The 22,364-nt window shown below is 45.3% G+C and overlaps 1 protein-coding gene across 1 annotated transcript; it reads left to right on the top strand.

The window, feature by feature from the left end:
• Positions 1-1,056: 1,056 nt before the first annotated feature.
• Positions 1,057-6,270, top strand: LOC103645223 (NAC domain-containing protein 53). Its single transcript, XM_020546664.3, has 5 exons — positions 1,057-1,838; positions 2,227-2,454; positions 4,306-5,064; positions 5,160-5,286; positions 5,569-6,270. Exons 1-5 carry the CDS (start codon positions 1,071-1,073, stop codon positions 5,958-5,960), a joined length of 2,274 nt encoding a protein of 757 aa, XP_020402253.2. The 5' UTR covers positions 1,057-1,070; the 3' UTR covers positions 5,961-6,270.
• The last annotated feature ends 16,094 nt before the right edge of the window (positions 6,271-22,364 follow it).

The raw sequence follows: 22,364 nt of genomic DNA on the forward strand, positions 1-22,364 counted from the left end.
GAATCGATTTAGGCTGCAACTGATTACATATATACTTATCCATCCAAACATGAAATAACGTTATGCATTCGCGCAGGGAATCATTGGTGGTCTAAAAACGTCGAACCAAGTAATATAGCTTCTAAGAGTCACCAATTCAATACGCGTACGTACGTGTGTTGTTGTTGGGTTCGTTCGTCATGAGTAGCACATTACGAGTTTCGGGGTAAATCGAAATGTCTTTTAAACTAGCTCGCTTTGAACCAGAAACTATCTGGATAATCTGAACGTCTATGGCTATAGTGTTTATTATTATTATTCAAGTCCGCGATACACAAACAGGAATTTAGTAGTCGATTCGACAACCACTGCATGCCAGAGAACTCTATATGCTTCCAGCCTAAATTTCTTTTAGCTCAATATAACATACTCCCTCCGTCTTATTTTTATGTTTTCAGAAATTAAAGCCAACTTTTAAAACTTTGACCAACAAATTCAGCAAAAAACATATGTTTTTAAAGTATGCATGTCATATACTTGAATTTGTATTAAAAAAATACTTTAATATGATGCTTGATTTGTATTTATCGTTGTCATATTTTTTTTAAAATAATGGTCAAAGTTAAATATATATGCCTTATTTTATGGGATAAAGGGAGCAATTATTTCATGAGGCAAAGACAACTACCACGGGGATCTGAATCCGGTGGGGGGTTTTTAAATAAGGGCCATAACAAAAACACAACCTTTAGACCATGTACAACCGTGATGGCTTGTTTAGGATCAAGAGGATTTGAAAAAAAATAATTGGATATCTAGCCCCTTTAATATGCTCTAGTCTCTTTGCTCCCAAATAAGCCTTAAGAGTTGAGACTGTGTATCAGTTTTTCAAATATAAAAGATAACTAAAAACCCGTATAATATAATTCTGAGCCTCCTAATAATAAATACAGTTGAGGGATCATATATAGAGAATCGTATTTATATTTTTAACTAACTCTCTAAAAATGTCTTAAAAGACAATATAAAATTGGGTTGTAGGTGGCCACCAGGGCCAACTCTGAGAAACGTACCCGCACCAATGGCCAGCCATGGCGTGCGGGTCACTGGACACTGGGTCAGCTGGGCTGGAAAGGCAAAACAAACAGAATCATCAGTGTTACGTAATAATCCTTGGATTTTGCGCTGTTTACCATGGTGTTCCCAAAAGGCCCCTGGCCTTTCTTATAGCCCAAGCTACCCCCTTCTTCCTCCTCTCATCTCTCTCGGGACTTTCCCCAATCCACTCCACTCCAATCCACTTCCCTCCTCTGTCAACCCTAGCCGCGCCGCCGGCAGTCTGCTCGGGTGGCGCATACATGACCCACCCTTCCTCGCCGTCGTCCTCTGCGCCGCCACCGCCGCCCGCCGCGGCGGCGGCGGCGGCGGCGGCCGAGGCCACCTCCCTCGCGCCGGGTTTCCGCTTCCACCCCACCGACGAGGAGCTCGTGTCGTACTACCTCAAGCGCAAGGTTCTCGGCCGCCCGCTCAAGGTCGACGCCATCGCCGAGGTCGACCTGTACAAGCTCGAGCCCTGGGACCTGCCCCCGCGCTCCCGCCTCCGCTCCCGCGACTCCCAGTGGTACTTCTTCAGCCGCCTCGACCGCAAGCACGCCAACCGCGCTCGCACCAACCGCGCCACGTCGGGAGGGTACTGGAAGACCACCGGCAAGGACAGGGAGGTGCGCCATGGGCCCAGGGTCGTCGGGATGAAGAAGACGCTCGTATTCCACGCCGGGCGCGCCCCCAAGGGCGAGCGCACCAACTGGGTCATGCACGAGTACCGCCTCGAGGGCGACGCCGCCGTGGAGATACCGCAGGTATTCTATCCCCATCCCCCTTCTTGCTTGCGTGGTACTCACACTTCACAGCATCGAATTGTACTTATAAATGCTGGTGATAGTACTCTTAATTGCTCCAATTTTGTCATAATAAGAAAACGTTATTGCGTCCCGCGCGGTATCTGACTACACGATAGGTTCGGTGTGAAATGAGTTAGATTGATATGTTTCGACCTTTTACCTGATGATTCCTAAATGAGAAGTGAAACCTTTTACCCGATTCCAGTAAAAAATGGACATGCGTGGATTGTAGAGCGGATTTGTAACCAAAAGGCTAAATTTTCTTCGTTCGACACCAATAATTATTGTGCTCTTACGAACGCAGTATACTTAGTACTGCCACTGATTTCTGAACTTGGTCGTACAGGACTCGTTTGTGGTGTGCCGGATATTCCAGAAAGCTGGCCCAGGTCCTCAGAATGGGGCACAGTATGGAGCGCCGTTCGTTGAGGAGGAATGGGAGGAGGACGATGCAGATGTCGGTTTGCTTCCAGTGGAGGGTGATGCTGCTGTCGACCCTGAGGTTCCCCCTGGCCCTGTGGAGATCCCTGGTGCTTTGGAGAGAGGCTATCTTCAAATGAGTGATCTCATTCAGGTATGTTTGCAACTTCTGCAAGCAGTCAACTTGCATGAGTTTTTTTGCCAGTGTTTCTGTACATAGATTTCAATTAGGTGTGGATGTTTAGATCCAGGTTGTACTTATTAGCCGTCAAAACCTGAAGACAATAAATGAAGAGAGGTATATTTGCTGTATCTCTGAAAGTATTCCATTGTGTTGTTAGTTACAATGAACGGTACCTGGAGAAGTGTTAGGTACCGTAAACCTCATTTTCATTGGTTGGCTAGTGCTCCTAATTGTATGTGTTATTCTCATAAATCTTCTGTATGAGCCCTTCAATTTTTCGTTCATACACAATTATGTAGCATCTTTGTTACTTTTTCATGAAAGCCTTTGTCATGCACTGGATAATTCCATTCCATCTTAAATCATGCCACTTTTATGTTTGAAGTAAACATCAGGACCTTTAGATTGAAGCATTGATTAGATTGTTTGAATGACCTACCTACTACTTTCAGCATCTATCATTCATAAAGTCCTGGTACCTTATTTAATAATACACTGTTTTGTGGGTAACGGGCAGTTGTTATGGATATTGTTATTCACCTGTTGTATAGTTTTTTTGGGCGCTTTTGGTGGGTTAGAATAGAAGGGCGGGCCTGGTGCAGCGGTAGAGCCTACCATCTATAACCGGGAGGTCCCGGGTTTGAGCCCCAGTCTCTGCATATTATGCGGGTAAGGCTTGGCACTTAAAGATACCCTTCCCCAGACCCCGCAGAGTGCGGGAAGCCTATGGCACTGGGTACACCCCTTTTCTTTATAGATGGGTTAGAATAATTCCTTTAAGAGCACCTTTCCTGTTGTTATGTTGTTGGGCACTTAAAGATACCCCTTCCCAGACCCCGCAGAGTGCGGGAAGACTATAGCACTGGGTACACCCCTTTTTTTTATAGGTGGGTTAGAATAATTCCTTTAAGAGCACCTTTCCTGTTGTTATGTTGTTGCTAAGTCTAATTTTGGTTATCTAGTATCAGAATTTTTCATCGGATGCTTATGGTGTCTGACTGAAGTAAAAGGATGTTAAAATATGCTATGACTTTTTTCTTCACATACTTCTCTAGGTTAACAGTTGATGGTGATCTGCACTTTTTTCTTAGCGCACTTCTCTAGGATAACAGTTGATGGCATGTAGTCCGTTATAAGATTCATGTTCTGCTCATTGTCAAAAGAGGCCCACAGCTGTGGAATGTACCTGTAACAATCTTGATTTAATAAAACTCCCTTTATCGAAAAAAGCTGTGGAATGTACCTTGTTGACAGACCATGACTCTTGTCACACCTTACATCATATTGATTAATCATGTACCTTGCATTTATCAGGTTTGCTGGACTTCCTTCTGCTTTGGCATTTACCTTGTTCTAACTTGTATTTTGATGAAATTCTATCCCATGCTGTGTAGCAAGGACACTGACATTTTTTGGTTGTTGTTTGGCGTGAACCTTACTTTTTCTCTCAGGATTAGGTAGCAAGTTGTATGACTGTATGAGATTACGACTACAAGAGTCATGATATCATAGTATTCATGTCTGAACATTGAAAAGGTTTGGGATTCTGTGTTGCCATTTACATCTTTAACTGTGTGGTGTGAACTCCACATCATGCTACAGAATGCAGATTGTCAAACTGAATAGTTAACACTAAGTTTTTTAAGAAATTTCTTCAATTTAAAAGTGAGCTTACTATTCATCATGCAGCGTCTCTCTTTTTTCTGTAAAATATGATTTATATGTGGTATTTTTTGTTTATTTAATTCATATTGATATTGGTATCAAATTTGCACATTGGTAGATTCATGGTTCTAATTATGGTGTTCTTTTCTTTTTCAGGGTTTGGGTGATCGAAATGGAAATGGTACACCTAGTTTACCAGTTTCTGATACTTCACATAACAGCAACCATTCTGAAGATGTAGATGGAAATTCTGGGGACATTTTAAGTGACCCAAACCTTGGCTCTAATTTTATTCAGTGTGTTGAACCTGGGGAGCAAAATAGCTTAATGCTTAATGGAAATATCATATCTAATGCAAATGCTGGAGATTTTTTTAATAATTCCAGCCCCAGTGATGGGTTCCTAGAGCTGAAGGATTTTGCAGATGCTGCAGATCTGGATTTCCCTTTGGGCAATGGATCAACCATATGGCCTTCAGATGGTTGGGCATGGAAAACACCTGACTCAGCGGAAGCTGTAAATGGAGCTAACGATGAGATTCCTCCACTCCCTGATGACCAGATTTTCCAGCCAGATGAACTGGAACAACTGTTGCAGTCAATACAAGAAGATTCCCATTTGGGCTCAACTATCATTGACCCCATGCATTCTTCCATGACAAATTCAGTTCTGCCTGAGGACGATTATTTGATGTTCTATGATGCACCCTTCGATTCCACTATGTGTGATGGGTATGGACAGAATGGAATTCTTGGCTCCGCAGCAGCCAATCTATCTGGCATTGGCATGATGGAGGATGGTATGGCATACTTTGATGCAATGGATGATAATTCATTTAATGATACTCTGGGCTCCATACAGCAGTCAGCTGGTAGCAGTTCCCATGCTTTTAATGGCCCAGTCCTTACCCAAGAGGTATGCTATCATTTGGAGCAAGAGATGAAGTTGCCGTATTTGTTTCAAATCATAGACATGTACTGGTGATCACCCAAAATTTTCTACTTTTACAGGTCAACAATACTATGTGTACATATAGTCCAACTCAAAAGGTTTTAGAACCTAATTTTCTAGTTGGTGCCCCGTCATCTGCTAGGTTACCTGAAGCTGGTAGTCAGTTAAATTGTGTTGTTTTACCAGGTAATCTTATTATGGGAAATTACAATAGGTTGCTATATCTTGATCTCTGATGGGAAAAGGAGCATTTTTCTTACATGTTGCACTAGATTCTTTTATGTGAGATGTATTTAGTTACCCTCATTGAGCAAGATTGAAGTATTAGATGATTTGTGTTGTTGAGAATCTAGCTCAATCTTGCTTACTTGGGGCAGGGTTATATGCAGCTGGCATGCATTTTCCTGGTCATTAGCTTACACCTGTAAATGGACATTGTTGACAAGTTTTTTGTGTTGTGTTCCACAGATGGTCAGGCTAAGAGTAGTACTATTGGAAAGGGATTTGTAAAGATTTTGGACTCAATCTCCGCTCCCCCAGCTTTTGCTGGAGAATTCCCAGCTATCCACCGCAAATCTTTGGCTCATATTTCTGGGGGGCGCCCCAACACACTCCATGTTTCTGCTGAAGTGATCCGCGTAGGAAGTTTAGCTGTTCCTTCTGGCGCAGATAAGTGGGCGCTGCAAAAGGATCAAGGCATGGAGCTGGTCTTTTCTGCAGATTTTGAGCCTGATACCCGTCTTCACTGTGGCTGCAACACCATTACCGCGGTGCTGCGTGGTGGCTTCTGCCTTTTCTTTGTTTCGGCAATAATGCTCTTAGTGAGCTATGAGGTGGGCATGTGCATCTATGGCAAGTAGCAGGCTGGTATTGGATTAAGATAAATCTCATGACATTAGATTAATCCAGTGTTCTGAGGCAGACTCAACTGGGGCCTCCTGCTAGCTTTTAAATGTATTGCGTTGCATGGCGTGGACCTGTGGGGTGTTCAGCACTAGCAGTACCATTTTGCTTGCAGCTCGAGAGCTAATGGTGTATGTATGAATTCGGTGTTATTTAGTAATAGTATGCGAATTGCCTCATTGGTGTGTGATGATGCCATTTGCCATGGAAATCCTGTATATATATAATTCAGATCTGCCATGGAAATCATGATGCTTTTGCAGTATAGTTGTGTTGGTGTTTTGAGTGCTTGCAGCCTTGCAGGCTTCAAAATGAATGTTCATCGTGTTGCACGACATATAGAGCCTGCAATTGCGTCCGTTCACAGTGATGCTAAAATGGCCGGTTGGTTCTGTGTAAAGCCCAAAATTTGGTAGGAAAAAAATATCATGAAATAATAAAATAAAGAGATAAAAAAATATATATACAATAAGTGTGGTAGGAATTTTTTTTAGACCTTGGAAATCTATTAGGATTCTTCCTCCTCATATTCAAGTAATAATATTAAATTAGTAAGTAACTGATAAATTGATAAAGTGAAGGGATTCTTATATAAATTATCCCTTGTTGAAGTTGATAAATATTATATAAGGATAAATATTAGAGCATCAATTAATCGAGGTTATGCAATCGAAAATATTTTTTTTCTCAAAATAATCATATGGAGCAACATATCCAAAAGTATTTACTTATGTAGGTAATAAACAAATAAATAAATATATACTTTGCATTATGTTGGATTTTTGTGCTGTGCATTTAACTGTAAAGTTGAATTTCCAAAACCATTGTTGAATTTGAACTTGAAATCAAATTTGAAAAACTAGAAAACAAAACTGAAATTTAAAAGAAAAGAAATGGAAAAACTCACCTGTAGCCGGTACATGGGCCGAAACCATACCTGGCGGCCCAAGTATTTCCCACTGCGCAGCTCATGCACCAACGCTTATGGCGTTACTGCCTCCGCCATGTGGGCCCCTCGTGCTGACACTGTGCGTCTTCTCCGCGTAACAAACCAAGCGCATGGACCGCCGGTATCTCGCCAGAATTGCCCATAAATCGGACCTTGCTCTAGTATAAATCCCTTGGCCGCCAACCATCTCCGGGCGATACAAGCTAAGCCGCCATGGAACAATAGCGCGGAGAGAGATTGGAGCTTGCACACAGAGAGAGATCGGGGAGGAAGAGGGTCGTCGAACAGAGAAGGATCCGCGCCCCCCATATCTGGCCTTCACCGCCGATTTGGAGTCTGCGGTCGGTCGAGGGTGCTCGGTTGAACGTGTGGAGCCTGCTGAAGGAGCGTGGTGCGCGCGGGTTCGCGTGACCCTGGGGATTTCTCGCCGCCGTACGGGTGCAGCCACCGAGATCCGCCGTGGGCGTCCCTCGCCCTAGCCAGCGATTATTGCGCCCAGAACGGTCATTGGGGATCACCAGCGCTTTCTGAAGTTATCCGGGGTGGCGGCTTGGGGGGAATGTGGTGCTACTGCAATCCTGCGCTAGAGTCGTCGGGCCGCCATGGAACCCGTGCGGACCGTGCACCGAAGCCACGACGGCGCGATTCACGGTAAGAATAATTCCATTAACTTTGCCGCAGCCCTAGCTTCGTATAGCTCTATTGGATCGAAATATAGACTGGGTGTTAGCTGGATGGCTCATCACCGGCGTACCGCCGCCGTGACGTCGCGGGCAGGGCCGCTCACACCACCTTGCGTTTGGGGAAGAAGTCAAACACACCGTAGGATCTCTAACCGGTGGCCGGGATTGGGGGGCTGACTCATCCCTTCGTCGCGTTGAACCAGGGCCACAGATCTTTGATCATGCGGCCAGGGGCAGATCTTGGCGCCGTGGTATCAGGGCCGTTGATCCCTGATCGGGCGGCCCAGAGTGAATACCAGTTCAATTTAGACAACTTCTAATCTAGGCCACTGGTTTTAGATCGGACGGATCACAGTGCCCCGCACCCCTTCAGCCGTGCACAAATTAATAAATAGACCCTTTGGTTTCTATTATTCAACCCGCCGTCCACGCCAGTTCAAAAGTAATTGCATATAGGTCCTGTATTTCGCGGTTTAGACCCTGTCTTTTCTAGATATTGTGTCTGCAGTCCAGAAAGTGAATAAATGGAATAAAATAATTCAGAGAAATGTTTTCTGATATAGAAATAAACCTAGAATCTTATCTAATTCATATTTAATTCATCTTAGCTCCGAATTAAATTATTCCAGTTGCTATAAATTCATCATAATATTATTTATCATCTGGTAACCTTATTTTATTATGAAACATGGGTATAATTTATGCACTTAATTTCTTTTGTGTCCAACACTTAAATCTTTAGAAAATCATAACTCGATAGCCGTAGCCCCGAATTTAGTGGTTCTTGTTTCTACGATCTCGTAGTAACGCGTAGATTATTATTACGTAGTTTATTCTTATGTTTGGTGTAATGTTAATTTTTGCCTATACCATGTTTGTCTGTATTGCTACGACTAGCGTGAGGACACGTGTCATCTGAAGAGCAAGTTGGTACCTGGAATCTCAAGTCCCAGGCAAGTTGTGCCCTTGATCACTTCCTTTACCCACTCATGTTCTAATTAATCATAATGATCTGCATAGGTTAATTTTGATGGGACCCAATAGGTTACCCTAGTTTGTCTATCTTTATACCTTGTTTACCACTGAACTTTTTGGGTAGTACTTGCTAGTGCTTTATGTGGTTTTGGGTATGAAGATACATTATTCATGATCACACTTTTATTATCTGTTTATTATCACTGTTCATGATAAGATCATTATGTTAATTGGAACATGGAGAACCACCCGGGAAAACAGTGCTACCACAAGGGTTTAATGGGACGCCCTTGGCCGATTAATTAGGAAAGCTAGTGGAAGACTACCTTACCCGAAAGGGGCAAGGGCAGTAGGGGAGTGGTCAGTGTAGGGAGGCCCTCGGGAGGATTTTGCTGCGATGGCGGTCCTGCAAGGGATTCCTGCATTGGAGCTTCCTATAAACTGTAGCGGGTTTTCTGAAGCTAGTGGAACTTTGTAAAGGCCTCGTAGTGTTACCCTGCCTCGCCTCCTCGGTAGAGGTGTATGGGAAGTCGCGATCCCTTGGCAGATGGGTAACATGACTTGTGGGTAAAGATGCGCAACCTCTGCAGAGTGTAAAACTGGTATACTAGCCGTGCTCACGGTCATGAGCGGCTCGGACACTCACATGATTAAATTATGGAACTTAAACTCAATTTGTCATATGCATTGCATCGCAGGTGAGGTTGTTACTTTTGTTCTACTGCTTAATTGGGTTGGTATTTACTTATACTTAGTAATTGCTAATAAAATTTTGACCAACTTTAAAAGCAATGCTCAGCTCTAACCACCTCCTTTGGTAAGCCTTACACTTCACGTGAGCTCCCACCTTTGGCGAGTTCATGCACATTATTCCCCACAACTTGTTGAGCGATGAACGTATGTGAGCTCACTCTTGCTGTCTCACACACCCCACAGGTCAAGAACAGGTACCACAGGATGAGGCGCTTGGAGGATGCTGCGATGTGTTCGTGAGTGGTCTAGGCCGTCGTCTCCCAGTCAACTTTGGGTTGCTGGGCCGTTGTCTCCTTGTAATGTAACTATTTATTTGTATAGAACTCCTATTATATATAAAGTTGTGACATTCGATCCTGTGCCACTATACATCATATGTGTGAGACTTGGTCCCAGCATACCTGGTGTTTATGTTAGCGCCCGGGTTTTGGACCCCTAAAATCCGGGTGTTACAGAAGTGGTATCAGAGGAAATGTTGACTGTAGGACGAAACCTAGATAGAACCGGACAATCATTATCTACTTACCTTTGCTACTCTTATTCTTTTCTAAACTTCTCTTAATCTTTTCGCATCTATTTACGCTTTACTCTGATTATTCTTACCTTTTTCTTTCTAAAGACAAATGTGGATTTCACACTTTGAAATCCTGTACCTAAAGTGACCTTTAGGAATAGGAGACCTACTCTTAGGAACAAAAATAAAACTATTTTTTTAGGTATCTATACACTTGAGTGCTTGTTCTTATGATACTTGTATGATTTGGATCTTTGATTGAGTGTGATGGGTTGTGGAGTAATGTCCACAATTACATCTGCATATACATATAGGCATAAATATAATTCATAAGATAACTAAATAAATCTAGATTATCCTTCATTAAAGATCTATCTCATCTTAATAGATCCATCTTATCTCGAAAAGATTCAATCATATCCTGATAGATCTTACTAACCTCAAAAGATTCCATCTTATCTTTATGGATCCATCTTATCCTAATAATCATACTTATCCACCCCAGTTTAACAACCATGATCTAATGCAAATTAATTAGATCTTATCTAGTCAAGCTAGTCATACCAATCTAATCTAGATCCCATCTAACCTAATATGATCTAATCTAAAGTGAGTTACTTAATGGACCAGTTAATACTTGTGAAATAGATTAGACCCTCTCCACATGTTTTAACTTAGTTCACCCTACATTAAATAAAGAATGAGAGACCAACCCAACCAATAGAGTCTTGATGGATTGCATGATCTACCTATCTCCACCTAACATCAAACAAACTTTTGACCTACATCATGTAGTCTATCTCATCCATACCCATCTTAACCATATTCCCCAGCCCAATAATATACACTAAACTCCTAATCAATGAGACAATACCGAAGAAGATGATCAACTTCATCAATAAAGGATGAAGCAACCTGGGAAAGAGAAGAAGAGCTTCGTATAGATTTTCCTCACCTTTTCCCTCGTTCTTCCTAAATCTCGAGGACGAGATTATTTTTAAGGGGGGTAGGATTTGTAAAGCCCAAAATTTGGTAGGAAAAAATATCATGAAATAATAAAATAAAGAGATAAAAAATATATATACAATAAGTGTGGTAGGAATTTTTTTTAGACCTTGGAAATCTATTAGGATTCTTCCTCCTCATATTCAAGTAATAATATTAAATTAGTAAGTAACTGATAAATTGATAAAGTGAAGGGATTCTTATATAAATTATCCCTTGTTGAAGTTGATAAATATTATATAAGGATAAATATTAGAGCATCAATTAATCGAGGTTATGCAATCGAAAATATTTTTTTTCTCAAAATAATCATATGGAGCAACATATCCAAAAGTATTTACTTATGTAGGTAATAAACAAATAAATAAATATATACTTTGCATTATGTTGGATTTTTGTGCTGTGCATTTAACTGTAAAGTTGAATTTCCAAAACCATTGTTGAATTTGAACTTGAAATCAAATTTGAAAAACTAGAAAACAAAACTGAAATCTAAAAGAAAAGAAATGGAAAAACTCACCTGTAGCCGGTACATGGGCCGAAACCATACCTGGCGGCCCAAGTATTTCCCACTGCGCAGCTCATGCACCAACGCTTATGGCGTTACTGCCTCCGCCATGTGGGCCCCTCGTGCTGACACTGTGCGTCTTCTCCGCGTAACAAACCAAGCGCATGGACCGCCGGTATCTCGCCAGAATTGCCCATAAATCGGACCTTGCTCTAGTATAAATCCCTTGGCCGCCAACCATCTCCGGGCGATACAAGCTAAGCCGCCATGGAACAATAGCGCGGAGAGAGATTGGAGCTTGCACACAGAGAGAGATCGGGGAGGAAGAGGGTCGTCGAACAGAGAAGGATCCGCGCCCCCCATATCTGGCCTTCACCGCCGATTTGGAGTCTGCGGTCGGTCGAGGGTGCTCGGTTGAACGTGTGGAGCCTGCTGAAGGAGCGTGGTGCGCGCGGGTTCGCGTGACCCTGGGGATTTCTCGCCGCCGTACGGGTGCAGCCACCGAGATCCGCCGTGGGCGTCCCTCGCCCTAGCCAGCGATTATTGCGCCCAGAACGGTCATTGGGGATCACCAGCGCTTTCTGAAGTTATCCGGGGTGGCGGCTTGGGGGGAATGTGGTGCTACTGCAATCCTGCGCTAGAGTCGTCGGGCCGCCATGGAACCCGTGCGGACCGTGCACCGAAGCCACGACGGCGCGATTCACGGTAAGAATAATTCCATTAACTTTGCCGCAGCCCTAGCTTCGTATAGCTCTATTGGATCGAAATATAGACTGGGTGTTAGCTGGATGGCTCATCACCGGCGTACCGCCGCCGTGACGTCGCGGGCAGGGCCGCTCACACCACCTTGCGTTTGGGGAAGAAGTCAAACACACCGTAGGATCTCTAACCGGTGGCCGGGATTGGGGGGCTGACTCATCCCTTCGTCGCGTTGAACCAGGGCCACAGATCTTTGATCATGCGGCCAGGGGCAGATCTTGGCGCCGTGGTATCAGGGCCGTTGATCCCTGATCGGGCGGCCCAGAGTGAATACCAGTTCAATTTAGACAACTTCTAATCTAGGCCACTGGTTTTAGATCGGACGGATCACAGTGCCCCGCACCCCTTCAGCCGTGCACAAATTAATAAATAGACCCTTTGGTTTCTATTATTCAACCCGCCGTCCACGCCAGTTCAAAAGTAATTGCATATAGGTCCTGTATTTCGCGGTTTAGACCCTGTCTTTTCTAGATATTGTGTCTGCAGTCCAGAAAGTGAATAAATGGAATAAAATAATTCAGAGAAATGTTTTCTGATATAGAAATAAACCTAGAATCTTATCTAATTCATATTTAATTCATCTTAGCTCCGAATTAAATTATTCCAGTTGCTATAAATTCATCATAATATTATTTATCATCTGGTAACCTTATTTTATTATGAAACATGGGTATAATTTATGCACTTAATTTCTTTTGTGTCCAACACTTAAATCTTTAGAAAATCATAACTCGATAGCCGTAGCCCCGAATTTAGTGGTTCTTGTTTCTACGATCTCGTAGTAACGCGTAGATTATTATTACGTAGTTTATTCTTATGTTTGGTGTAATGTTAATTTTTGCCTATACCATGTTTGTCTGTATTGCTACGACTAGCGTGAGGACACGTGTCATCTGAAGAGCAAGTTGGTACCTGGAATCTCAAGTCCCAGGCAAGTTGTGCCCTTGATCACTTCCTTTACCCACTCATGTTCTAATTAATCATAATGATCTGCATAGGTTAATTTTGATGGGACCCAATAGGTTACCCTAGTTTGTCTATCTTTATACCTTGTTTACCACTGAACTTTTTGGGTAGTACTTGCTAGTGCTTTATGTGGTTTTGGGTATGAAGATACATTATTCATGATCACACTTTTATTATCTGTTTATTATCACTGTTCATGATAAGATCATTATGTTAATTGGAACATGGAGAACCACCCGGGAAAACAGTGCTACCACAAGGGTTTAATGGGACGCCCTTGGCCGATTAATTAGGAAAGCTAGTGGAAGACTACCTTACCCGAAAGGGGCAAGGGCAGTAGGGGAGTGGTCAGTGTAGGGAGGCCCTCGGGAGGATTTTGCTGCGATGGCGGTCCTGCAAGGGATTCCTGCATTGGAGCTTCCTATAAACTGTAGCGGGTTTTCTGAAGCTAGTGGAACTTTGTAAAGGCCTCGTAGTGTTACCCTGCCTCGCCTCCTCGGTAGAGGTGTATGGGAAGTCGCGATCCCTTGGCAGATGGGTAACATGACTTGTGGGTAAAGATGCGCAACCTCTGCAGAGTGTAAAACTGGTATACTAGCCGTGCTCACGGTCATGAGCGGCTCGGACACTCACATGATTAAATTATGGAACTTAAACTCAATTTGTCATATGCATTGCATCGCAGGTGAGGTTGTTACTTTTGTTCTACTGCTTAATTGGGTTGGTATTTACTTATACTTAGTAATTGCTAATAAAATTTTGACCAACTTTAAAAGCAATGCTCAGCTCTAACCACCTCCTTTGGTAAGCCTTACACTTCACGTGAGCTCCCACCTTTGGCGAGTTCATGCACATTATTCCCCACAACTTGTTGAGCGATGAACGTATGTGAGCTCACTCTTGCTGTCTCACACACCCCACAGGTCAAGAACAGGTACCACAGGATGAGGCGCTTGGAGGATGCTGCGATGTGTTCGTGAGTGGTCTAGGCCGTCGTCTCCCAGTCAACTTTGGGTTGCTGGGCCGTTGTCTCCTTGTAATGTAACTATTTATTTGTATAGAACTCCTATTATATATAAAGTTGTGACATTCGATCCTGTGCCACTATACATCATATGTGTGAGACTTGGTCCCAGCATACCTGGTGTTTATGTTAGCGCCCGGGTTTTGGACCCCTAAAATCCGGGTGTTACATTCTGTTTGTTTTGGTTCTGCTTTCTTCATGAATGAAGATAAGTGTTGTTATTACTGAGACTCGACTGCTTGATGCATAGCTAGCAGCTCAGCAATCATATTGGTTGCTTTATTAGTGTAAATGGTTTGTGTTAGATTATTGTTTTATGTCTAAGTGTTATGGGTAGGGGTGGTAATGTATCATGATCCAAAATGTTTTTCATGATTTATTTGTGCCCTTAATAGAGCATGATCCTAATATGATTTGATCCTCAGTAGCATCGCCGCGCCACCTGGTTAGCTGCCTATCTGAGTTGCATGTGCCATAGCAGGGCCATCGCCTGGCCAGCTGCCTATCAGTGTTGCGTGCGCCATAGCAGGTGTGCCTCCTCCCCTCCTACACCCTCGCCTTTCTTTCATCGTTGGGCGGTTGTAGCCGTCGTTACCCCCTCCCCTCTACTCTTATCCTCATTGCATGGCATTGGCCTGCCCCCTCCTCGTCGTCTACGGCGCTGTCATGACCCCCTTGGCCAGCCAACCTCCTAGTCAGTCAAGGCCCCCCTCCTTAGCCCCACCGTCGTCACTCCCAACCCGGGCCTTCCTATGTCCGCCCCAGCAACGCCATTTCCCCCTCGCCGGCTAGAGGCTCGACCGCCCCTGGTCTAACTGGCCTTGGCTTGGGCACCGCTGGCAGGGCCTAGGCATGATGGCTTTTGGCCTCGGGCTATCCCTGGCCCTTCCTATTGTTGTTCCAGGGGTCCTCCCCCACCGATGCTACAACTCACTCATTGGTTGTAATCTTCACCACTATTAAGGTGGTTGTGGCTGCTGTCCGGGAACAAGAACGTGTTGTCGTCCTTGCCTGAGAACACAAACGCAACGTGACAAATGCCCTCATTGGGCAACTTGTCGAGGTTGCGCATCATTTGCTTAGATCTCCCTACCTCGACCCTCTCCTAGCGCCCCTGTGGTTACGCCTCCCTCTACGTACGAGGCCACTGTCATCGCCAACCTCTATGCCATGCAACGAGTGTCCAAAACATCCTCTCTCTGGTTCTCGTCATTCTCGACCCGACTTCCTCCACCTACGTACATTGACGCGACCTCGTCCTCCTCACTCTACAACGCTACATCCTGGACGACCATATCCTTATCGATACTGCACCTCTCACTATCCCTTGCTGGCGACAGATGAATAACTTGGCATGGATTCCTGGGACCATCCCAGTTGAGTTGCAGGATGTTGTTTGTGAGCATGGTGGTACTGCTCATTAGGCTTAGGTTGCTATCGAGGAACAGTTTGTCGAAAACCATGAGGATCATGTTCTCCACCTCGATGTAGCCTTTCGGTTTCGTCTAGGGAGTCCTCTCTGTCATCGAGTACTCGCACCAGATGATAGGCATGGTGACCTCCCTCTGTGACCTTGGGGAGCCTGTCTTTGATCGTGCATTCATCCTCAACCTTCTTTGTGGCCTCAATGAGCACTACGATCATCTTCACACTTGGATCACTTGCTCGGTCATGTTCCTATCCTTTCACAAGGTTCACAATGACTTCATACTTGAGGAGCTCACCAAGGGGCCACTTCCTTGCTCCAACGTTGCTACCACTCTCTACAACTCCACTCTCAGGGGCTAGACCTTGCACTCGTCCTCTTCCACTCCTACTCTAGGGGGATTGTCATCGTGCTCACCTATCCCTTACATGTTTGACTCTATGTATCCTCCCCACCCACCTAGGCCAAGGGGGTCTAGGGGAAGAGGTCGCTATCACCGGAAAGGCGACCATAATGGTGGGGTGGCTACCGGGATGCTCCTTGGCCCTCCATCTGCAACTCATGGACCGGTCGTATCTCTATGTGGCTCGGCCCATCCCTAGGTGGACATTCCTAGCGTCTTCCTCCCCCACAGCCGACTCACTTGACGATGCCTAGTCCGGGGTATCCTCTTGGCCACCCTACCTCTATATCACTGGCACCTCAACCACCGCTTCTACCCCTACCACCCCACTCCACTCTTTCTTAGATTCATGGTCTTCTGGGTGGGATCAGTAGTCCCTTGCTGGCTCTTTCTACATGATGACCTTGATTCCTCCTGTTGTCACCAATTGGATTGCTAATTCTAGAGCCTCCTACCACACCACTCTAGATGCTGGTATACTTTCTTTTTTCCACCCACCTCTCCCGTCCACTCCTTCATCTATCATTGTGGGCAATGAGAACATTGTCCCGATCACCTTTGTAAAAGATTTGGTTCTTCATGTGCCCTTTCATCTTTACAATGTTCTTACAGCCCCACACATCATTCACAACCTTCTATATGTTCATAGATTTACCATCGATAGCTCTTGCTCTATTGAGTTCGATCTGTTTGGCTTGTCCATGAAAGATCTCGCTACTCAGAGTCTTCTTGTCTGCTATGACAACTCTAGGCCCCTGTACACCCTACGACTACCTGCATCCACTTCTCCACAACCTGCTTCCGCTACATCATCGCCTTTGACCTCGCCGCAATCACACACACTAACTACTTCCACTACATCCGGTACTTGTAAGTGCAATCAACATCTTGAGGGTTTTGGTAATTAATGGACAAAACAAATAAAAGAATTCTAATTAGTTTGCTCCTAGTTCATGTCTAGTTTTAAACATAAGAGGATGCATAGGAAACATAAAAGCTAAACAAACAAGGAACTTGTCACACCCGGTTTCAGAAGGCAAACCGAATGCGAACTATGTACGTGCCAGGATCAGAATTCACGTACACAGCGATTACATAAATGAACATCATCGCACAGTGCTCGAATAATGACATAAAAGAGTATTAACTTATTACATCACAGAGTCATAGACAACCACATAGTCATCGAATTAACAGATAAATCAAAGTGCTAGCGAAACGCAGTAAAGATAAGGCCTTCACAGGCAGCTGACTGGGGGTTGCCGCCAACCCACACCTAAAACTCGTCGTAGTCTTGGAACTCCTGGAAGTCTCCTTCCACGACTTCGTCTTCTCCTGAGCAATGGTTGCAATGCGGACAACCTGGTGTTTTGTGGTAAAGCAAGGATGAGTACACATCAACGTACTCAGCAAATGCCCCGTTTGGCTGAAGTGGACTAGCTTTATGTGGGGTTAGGCTCAAGCAGTTGCTTTTAGTTGGTCAGGTATTTATTATTAGTGAAGCCAGGTTTTAGCAATAACTAACCCGTGAATCATTTCCTCATCGAGGAACATCATTATTATCATCGAACCAAAATCATAAATGGAACCATTGTGTCTCGAACCATTTGTATCTCTAATCAAAGAGGATCCCAAGGCTGCTCTTAACCGTGAGCACGGCTGATATATCAGTTTCACTACCCTCTGCAGAGGTCGCACACTTTACCCATGAGTCGTGATTCCCTCCCTAGCCCGGGCTTCCAAGACCCTTATTCACTCCCAAGGTGAATGGCCAGGGATTCACTACGAAGCCTTTACAAAGATTCCCTAGAGGTCATAGCTGCCCGTTAGGTTTCTCCAGTTTGATAAACACAGTACTTCTCCCCGCAGGAGGGCGACTAAAAAGCAAAACGAAAGAACCTCGGCACCCAGCCTCGGCAGAGCAAGCACTGTGCCTGGACCCCATTGACGGCACGACGGCGAAGCAACTACACTTCTAGTTCATCTAATTAATTAGCTAAGGGCACCCCATTCCACCCTCATGGTTGCACTGTTATCCCGGGTGGTCTCTCGACGAACAGGTCCTTATGGAGAGGTACTTAGGAAACAGCCTGAGCCCCCTAGAGTATCACAAGATCAACAATATAATCAGGATAACAGTATCATAAATAGTCTCATCATGTTCATTGATTAAGTTAAAGCAATAGCAGAACGCTAACCATGATAACCCAGAGGTAAACAAGGATAAGATAAATAGAAAGCTAGTCAATCCTTAGGTTTCAATTGAGTAATGCGGGACAATAAATTATAAGTGAATGGGACAGAATAGGTCAGAGGACACTTGCCTTCACCAAGCTGCTGCTGCTCAGGGTCTTCTCCTGCAATTCCCTCAGACTCCACGAACGGCCCGATATCTACGCGAGTGCAAACATACATCCAACATTCTTGAAATGGTAGAAAACAGTACACCATACAACAGTATAGATCAAATAAATATGCACGCGACAAAGAATTCACATCTACGACTACACGAGAACGGAACCGAGACGACTGATACTACGGTCGAGGGATATCACAGGTATGCTAAGCGAATATGAATTATAATATTTAATTCAGCTTAGTCATATTAATAGAAAATAATCACATGCCGAGTAAAATTACTACTTAGTCCCGATTAGCGTGTTGTTCGAATAACCGTTGCTTAAATATACATTTAATTAGCGTGAGCTATTCTAGGTGAGATAAATCATTAGCGTGCGTAAAACGCACGACGACACGTGTGAACAGCACGCACAACGCGCGCGGACAGCACACGGCGATTTATTGCGCGACGCGCGGGCGATGGCGAACGACACGAACGCGCACGGGGTTAGACGGGGGGGGATAGACGGGGGTAGACGAGAGTCGTCTAGGGGTAGACGAAGGGTAGGCGAACGTAGACGGAGTCCCGTCGACGCACTGCGCGCAAGCAAACGCGAGCGCGCGCACTAGTTGCGTGACGCACGACACATTGAATAATTAACACACCGCGGCTAAATAATGACGTGACGACGAACAACCTATATTACGTTTAAACGCGACAATTATATTTCTAAGTTCGATTTAGTTGACGTAACTACTTGTGTGGAATATTTTAGATAACAAAGGAATTATCAATTAATCGGTGATTAATACGAGAACTAATTGACTAACGCGTACGAACGATTATAACAAAGTAAATAATTATTGCGCGCAAACTGCGCGCGCGACACGCGCGAAACAGCGCGAGGGCACTACAAACAACGACGACGGCGCGCGCGATACCCGTGATCACGTGCGAAACTGCGCACGCGAGACTGACGAGTACGCGACGCGCAGGAACTAGGCTCGACAGCGAGGGGACGCTGCTGCTACGTCGACGTGGCTGCGCGAATGAGCAGGGCGAGGGCGCGCGGGGTCTGCACGCCGGGGCACCGGCTTGCTGCGTGCTGCGATTCGCGACGGCAGGGAAACCAGTCGCGCGCAAAGGAACCGGGCTGCAAGACTCGTAGTGCGATGAGGTGTGGCCAAGGGAGCAGCAGCAAGCGCACCAACGCACAGAACGGAGACGGCATACGGCCGGGATTGCGAGAGGCCGAGGGCAAGGTCGCGAGCGCGCAGGATAGGCTGGCGGGTGGTGCCGGTGATCACCGACGGCGCATGCGGCCAAGTGCTCGATGCACGGGAGGGAGGAAGGAGGAGAAGGGCACACCAGCGGGATGGAGCTCCGGGGACGGACGACGATTCTGGACGGGTGACGCGCAGCGGCGCTGCTGCACGGGCGGGCTGCGCGGACAGCGGGCTCCGGCGAACGGCACAGCAGGGCGGGGCGAGGTCCCGACGGCGGATCGGCGAGGCGAAGCAGCGATGGGTGAGAAAACTGGGCGTCGGGTGTTTGGGGAAGACGTGCAGTAGCTGCGGCAGAAAAATCGGCGTTCTGGCGAGGGAAAACTGCGCAGCGAGCGGTTCTGGGAAGAAAAACAGCGGCCTCCTGGATCCTGGCGCGTGGGTCCCACTAGGCGGCGGCGACAGCGCTCCACGCGCGGACGTGCGCGCGATGGGCGCGCATGCAGGCGGCGGCGACGGCAGCGCTCCACGCGGGCGAGCGGTTGCGCGCAGGGGCGCGCTACGCGCGGTTGGGCCGCTTGCTGGCTGCTTGCGCGCGGGGGCTGGGGCTGGGCCGCCGCGGAGCTGGGCTGGCGCGCTGGCTGCGCGCGCGCGCGGGAAGCTGGGGTGGGCCGCGGCGCGCGGGCCCGCGAAAGAGTGCAGGCGCGGGGGGGGGGGGGGGGGGAAGGCCGGGAGTTGGGCCGAGCGGGGGGGGGGGGGGGGAAAGAGGGGGAAGGGGGGAGGCTGAATTCTGTTTTTCCTTTTCTTTTCTTTTTCTTACTCTTTCTATTTATTTCAGCTTGACATTATGCACAAACAAATGATTAATTGAAAGATCAAGCAAACCATTCATCAAACAACAAACAAACAAAATAAATGTTTTCCAACATGATGCAACAACCATTGTTCCCTTAGGGTTTAACCTATTAAATTATACTTGCATTTACACTTGAAAATAACCACTCTTTTTCTATAGAAAAAGAGAAAACAAGAGATTGGAGAAGATGAGAAGAGAGGAATAACACCTGAATTTGTGGATATGAGCAAAGAAATTTTATACCCCAAATTCAGGGTGTTACAGAACTATGTAATGAAGAATGAAGCATTTCCATGTGATTCCCGGCGAAGATTCCCCATAATTTCTAATTTATACTTAGTGGTAGGAATCTCCGCTCATTTATATTCTTCGCAAGGTAAGAATGGTTTGCACCAACTCATTATACCCATTTCAAAATCTTTGTTTTGAAAAATCGCAAGGTTGCTTGTTGAATGGTTTTTCCAAGTCTGGCTTTGTCTGTAAACCTCGGTTCAACCGGTCTATAAGGACAGTTCAATCGGGATTACACAAAAATGTCTCTAGAAAATCCTAGTTCAACTGGTATTTTGAGGGCAGTTCAACCTAAAATTTGCAAGGAGTTCCCTGTTGAATCCCAGTTCAATTGATATTAACATCAATTCAACCGACTTTTGCACCGTCGACCCAAAACGACCAGATCTGTTTGGGGCTGACTAATAAACTCTCCCTCTCCCTTTCTAAATGCTAGAACTCACGAACCTAGGCACATTAATGGCTGCTCTCACTTCATTCAAAGCGATTCAACTCCATTCTCACGCCCCAAGGCCTTCTCCCTTCGATTAATGGGAAGTTTCTTCGGTGTGAGATAAGTTCTAGATCTCATACGTGATTTTGATTCTAACTCTTCAATTTCTCTCTTTCTCTCTCGAGTTGGTGTAATCGTTCTTAGTTGTGAATTCATTGTTCTTGGAACATGTTGTTCCTTAATGATTTGTATTTTGCCTTGGGAGTCTCCAAAGTTGTGAATGACCCTAAGAACGATATGTATCACCCGCTCTTTGTGAGCACTTGAGTAATGGATCACCTTGACCGGTGTGGTCGGCAAGGAGGAATGGGGTTGAAAAAGGTCCGACCCTTTGTGGGCACCTCAATGAGGAATAGGGCACCTTTGTGGTGTGACCGAACCTTAATAAAAATCGTGTGTCTCACGTGCTTTTGTGTTTGTGATTCATCTCCATTCATCCTATATCTCAAGATTCACCAGTATAATATTATTCAATGCTTTCGTTGTGAGTTTTGGTATTAGATTCGAGCTTTAATTTACCTTCACAGTTAGACTATGGTAGTGCGGTTCAATTGGCACTCCATAGTGGTTGAACCGGCCTTGCCGGTAGAATTGATTATTCTCACAAAAGTTTGAAGTTTGTTTTGGAATTTTCAAGTGTAGCCTATTCACCCCCTCTATAGGCCAGTTTCAGTACTTGGCATTATCAACTCGGTCATTCTAGCCCCACCGTGTTGTCCAAGCTGTGTAGAAGTCCAATCATTTCTTATACTAGGGGCTCCTTTGAGCATCTTTGCCATGCCTGTCAGCTAGATCATCATGTTCGACTTCCTTTCTCTAGATCCTCCTCTCAGGTTGTGCACAATTTTGATCACATACATTGTGATTTGTGAACTTCTTCTGTTATGAGTGTTTGGGGTTATAAATATTATTTGGTGGTTCTCGATGATTTCTCTCATTATTCATGGAATTTTTCCTTGCATTCAAAGTCTGATACTTTTGTGACTCTTCTCCACTTCTTCGCCCAGGTTTCCACTAAGTTTGGTTGCATCATTAAGGGCATCTAGTGCGAAAATGGTTGAGTTTGATAACTCCTCTCAGTCCTTCTCCTCCTCTCATGGGGTTCAACTCTAGATGTCTTGCCCATATACTTCTCGGAATGGCAAGGCTGAGTGTATGATTCACACCACTAATAACGTCGTACACACCCTGC

Source organism: Zea mays, chromosome 1 (genome assembly GCF_902167145.1).
Source record: "Zea mays cultivar B73 chromosome 1, Zm-B73-REFERENCE-NAM-5.0, whole genome shotgun sequence".
Classification (NCBI taxonomy): Eukaryota; Viridiplantae; Streptophyta; class Magnoliopsida; order Poales; family Poaceae; genus Zea; species Zea mays.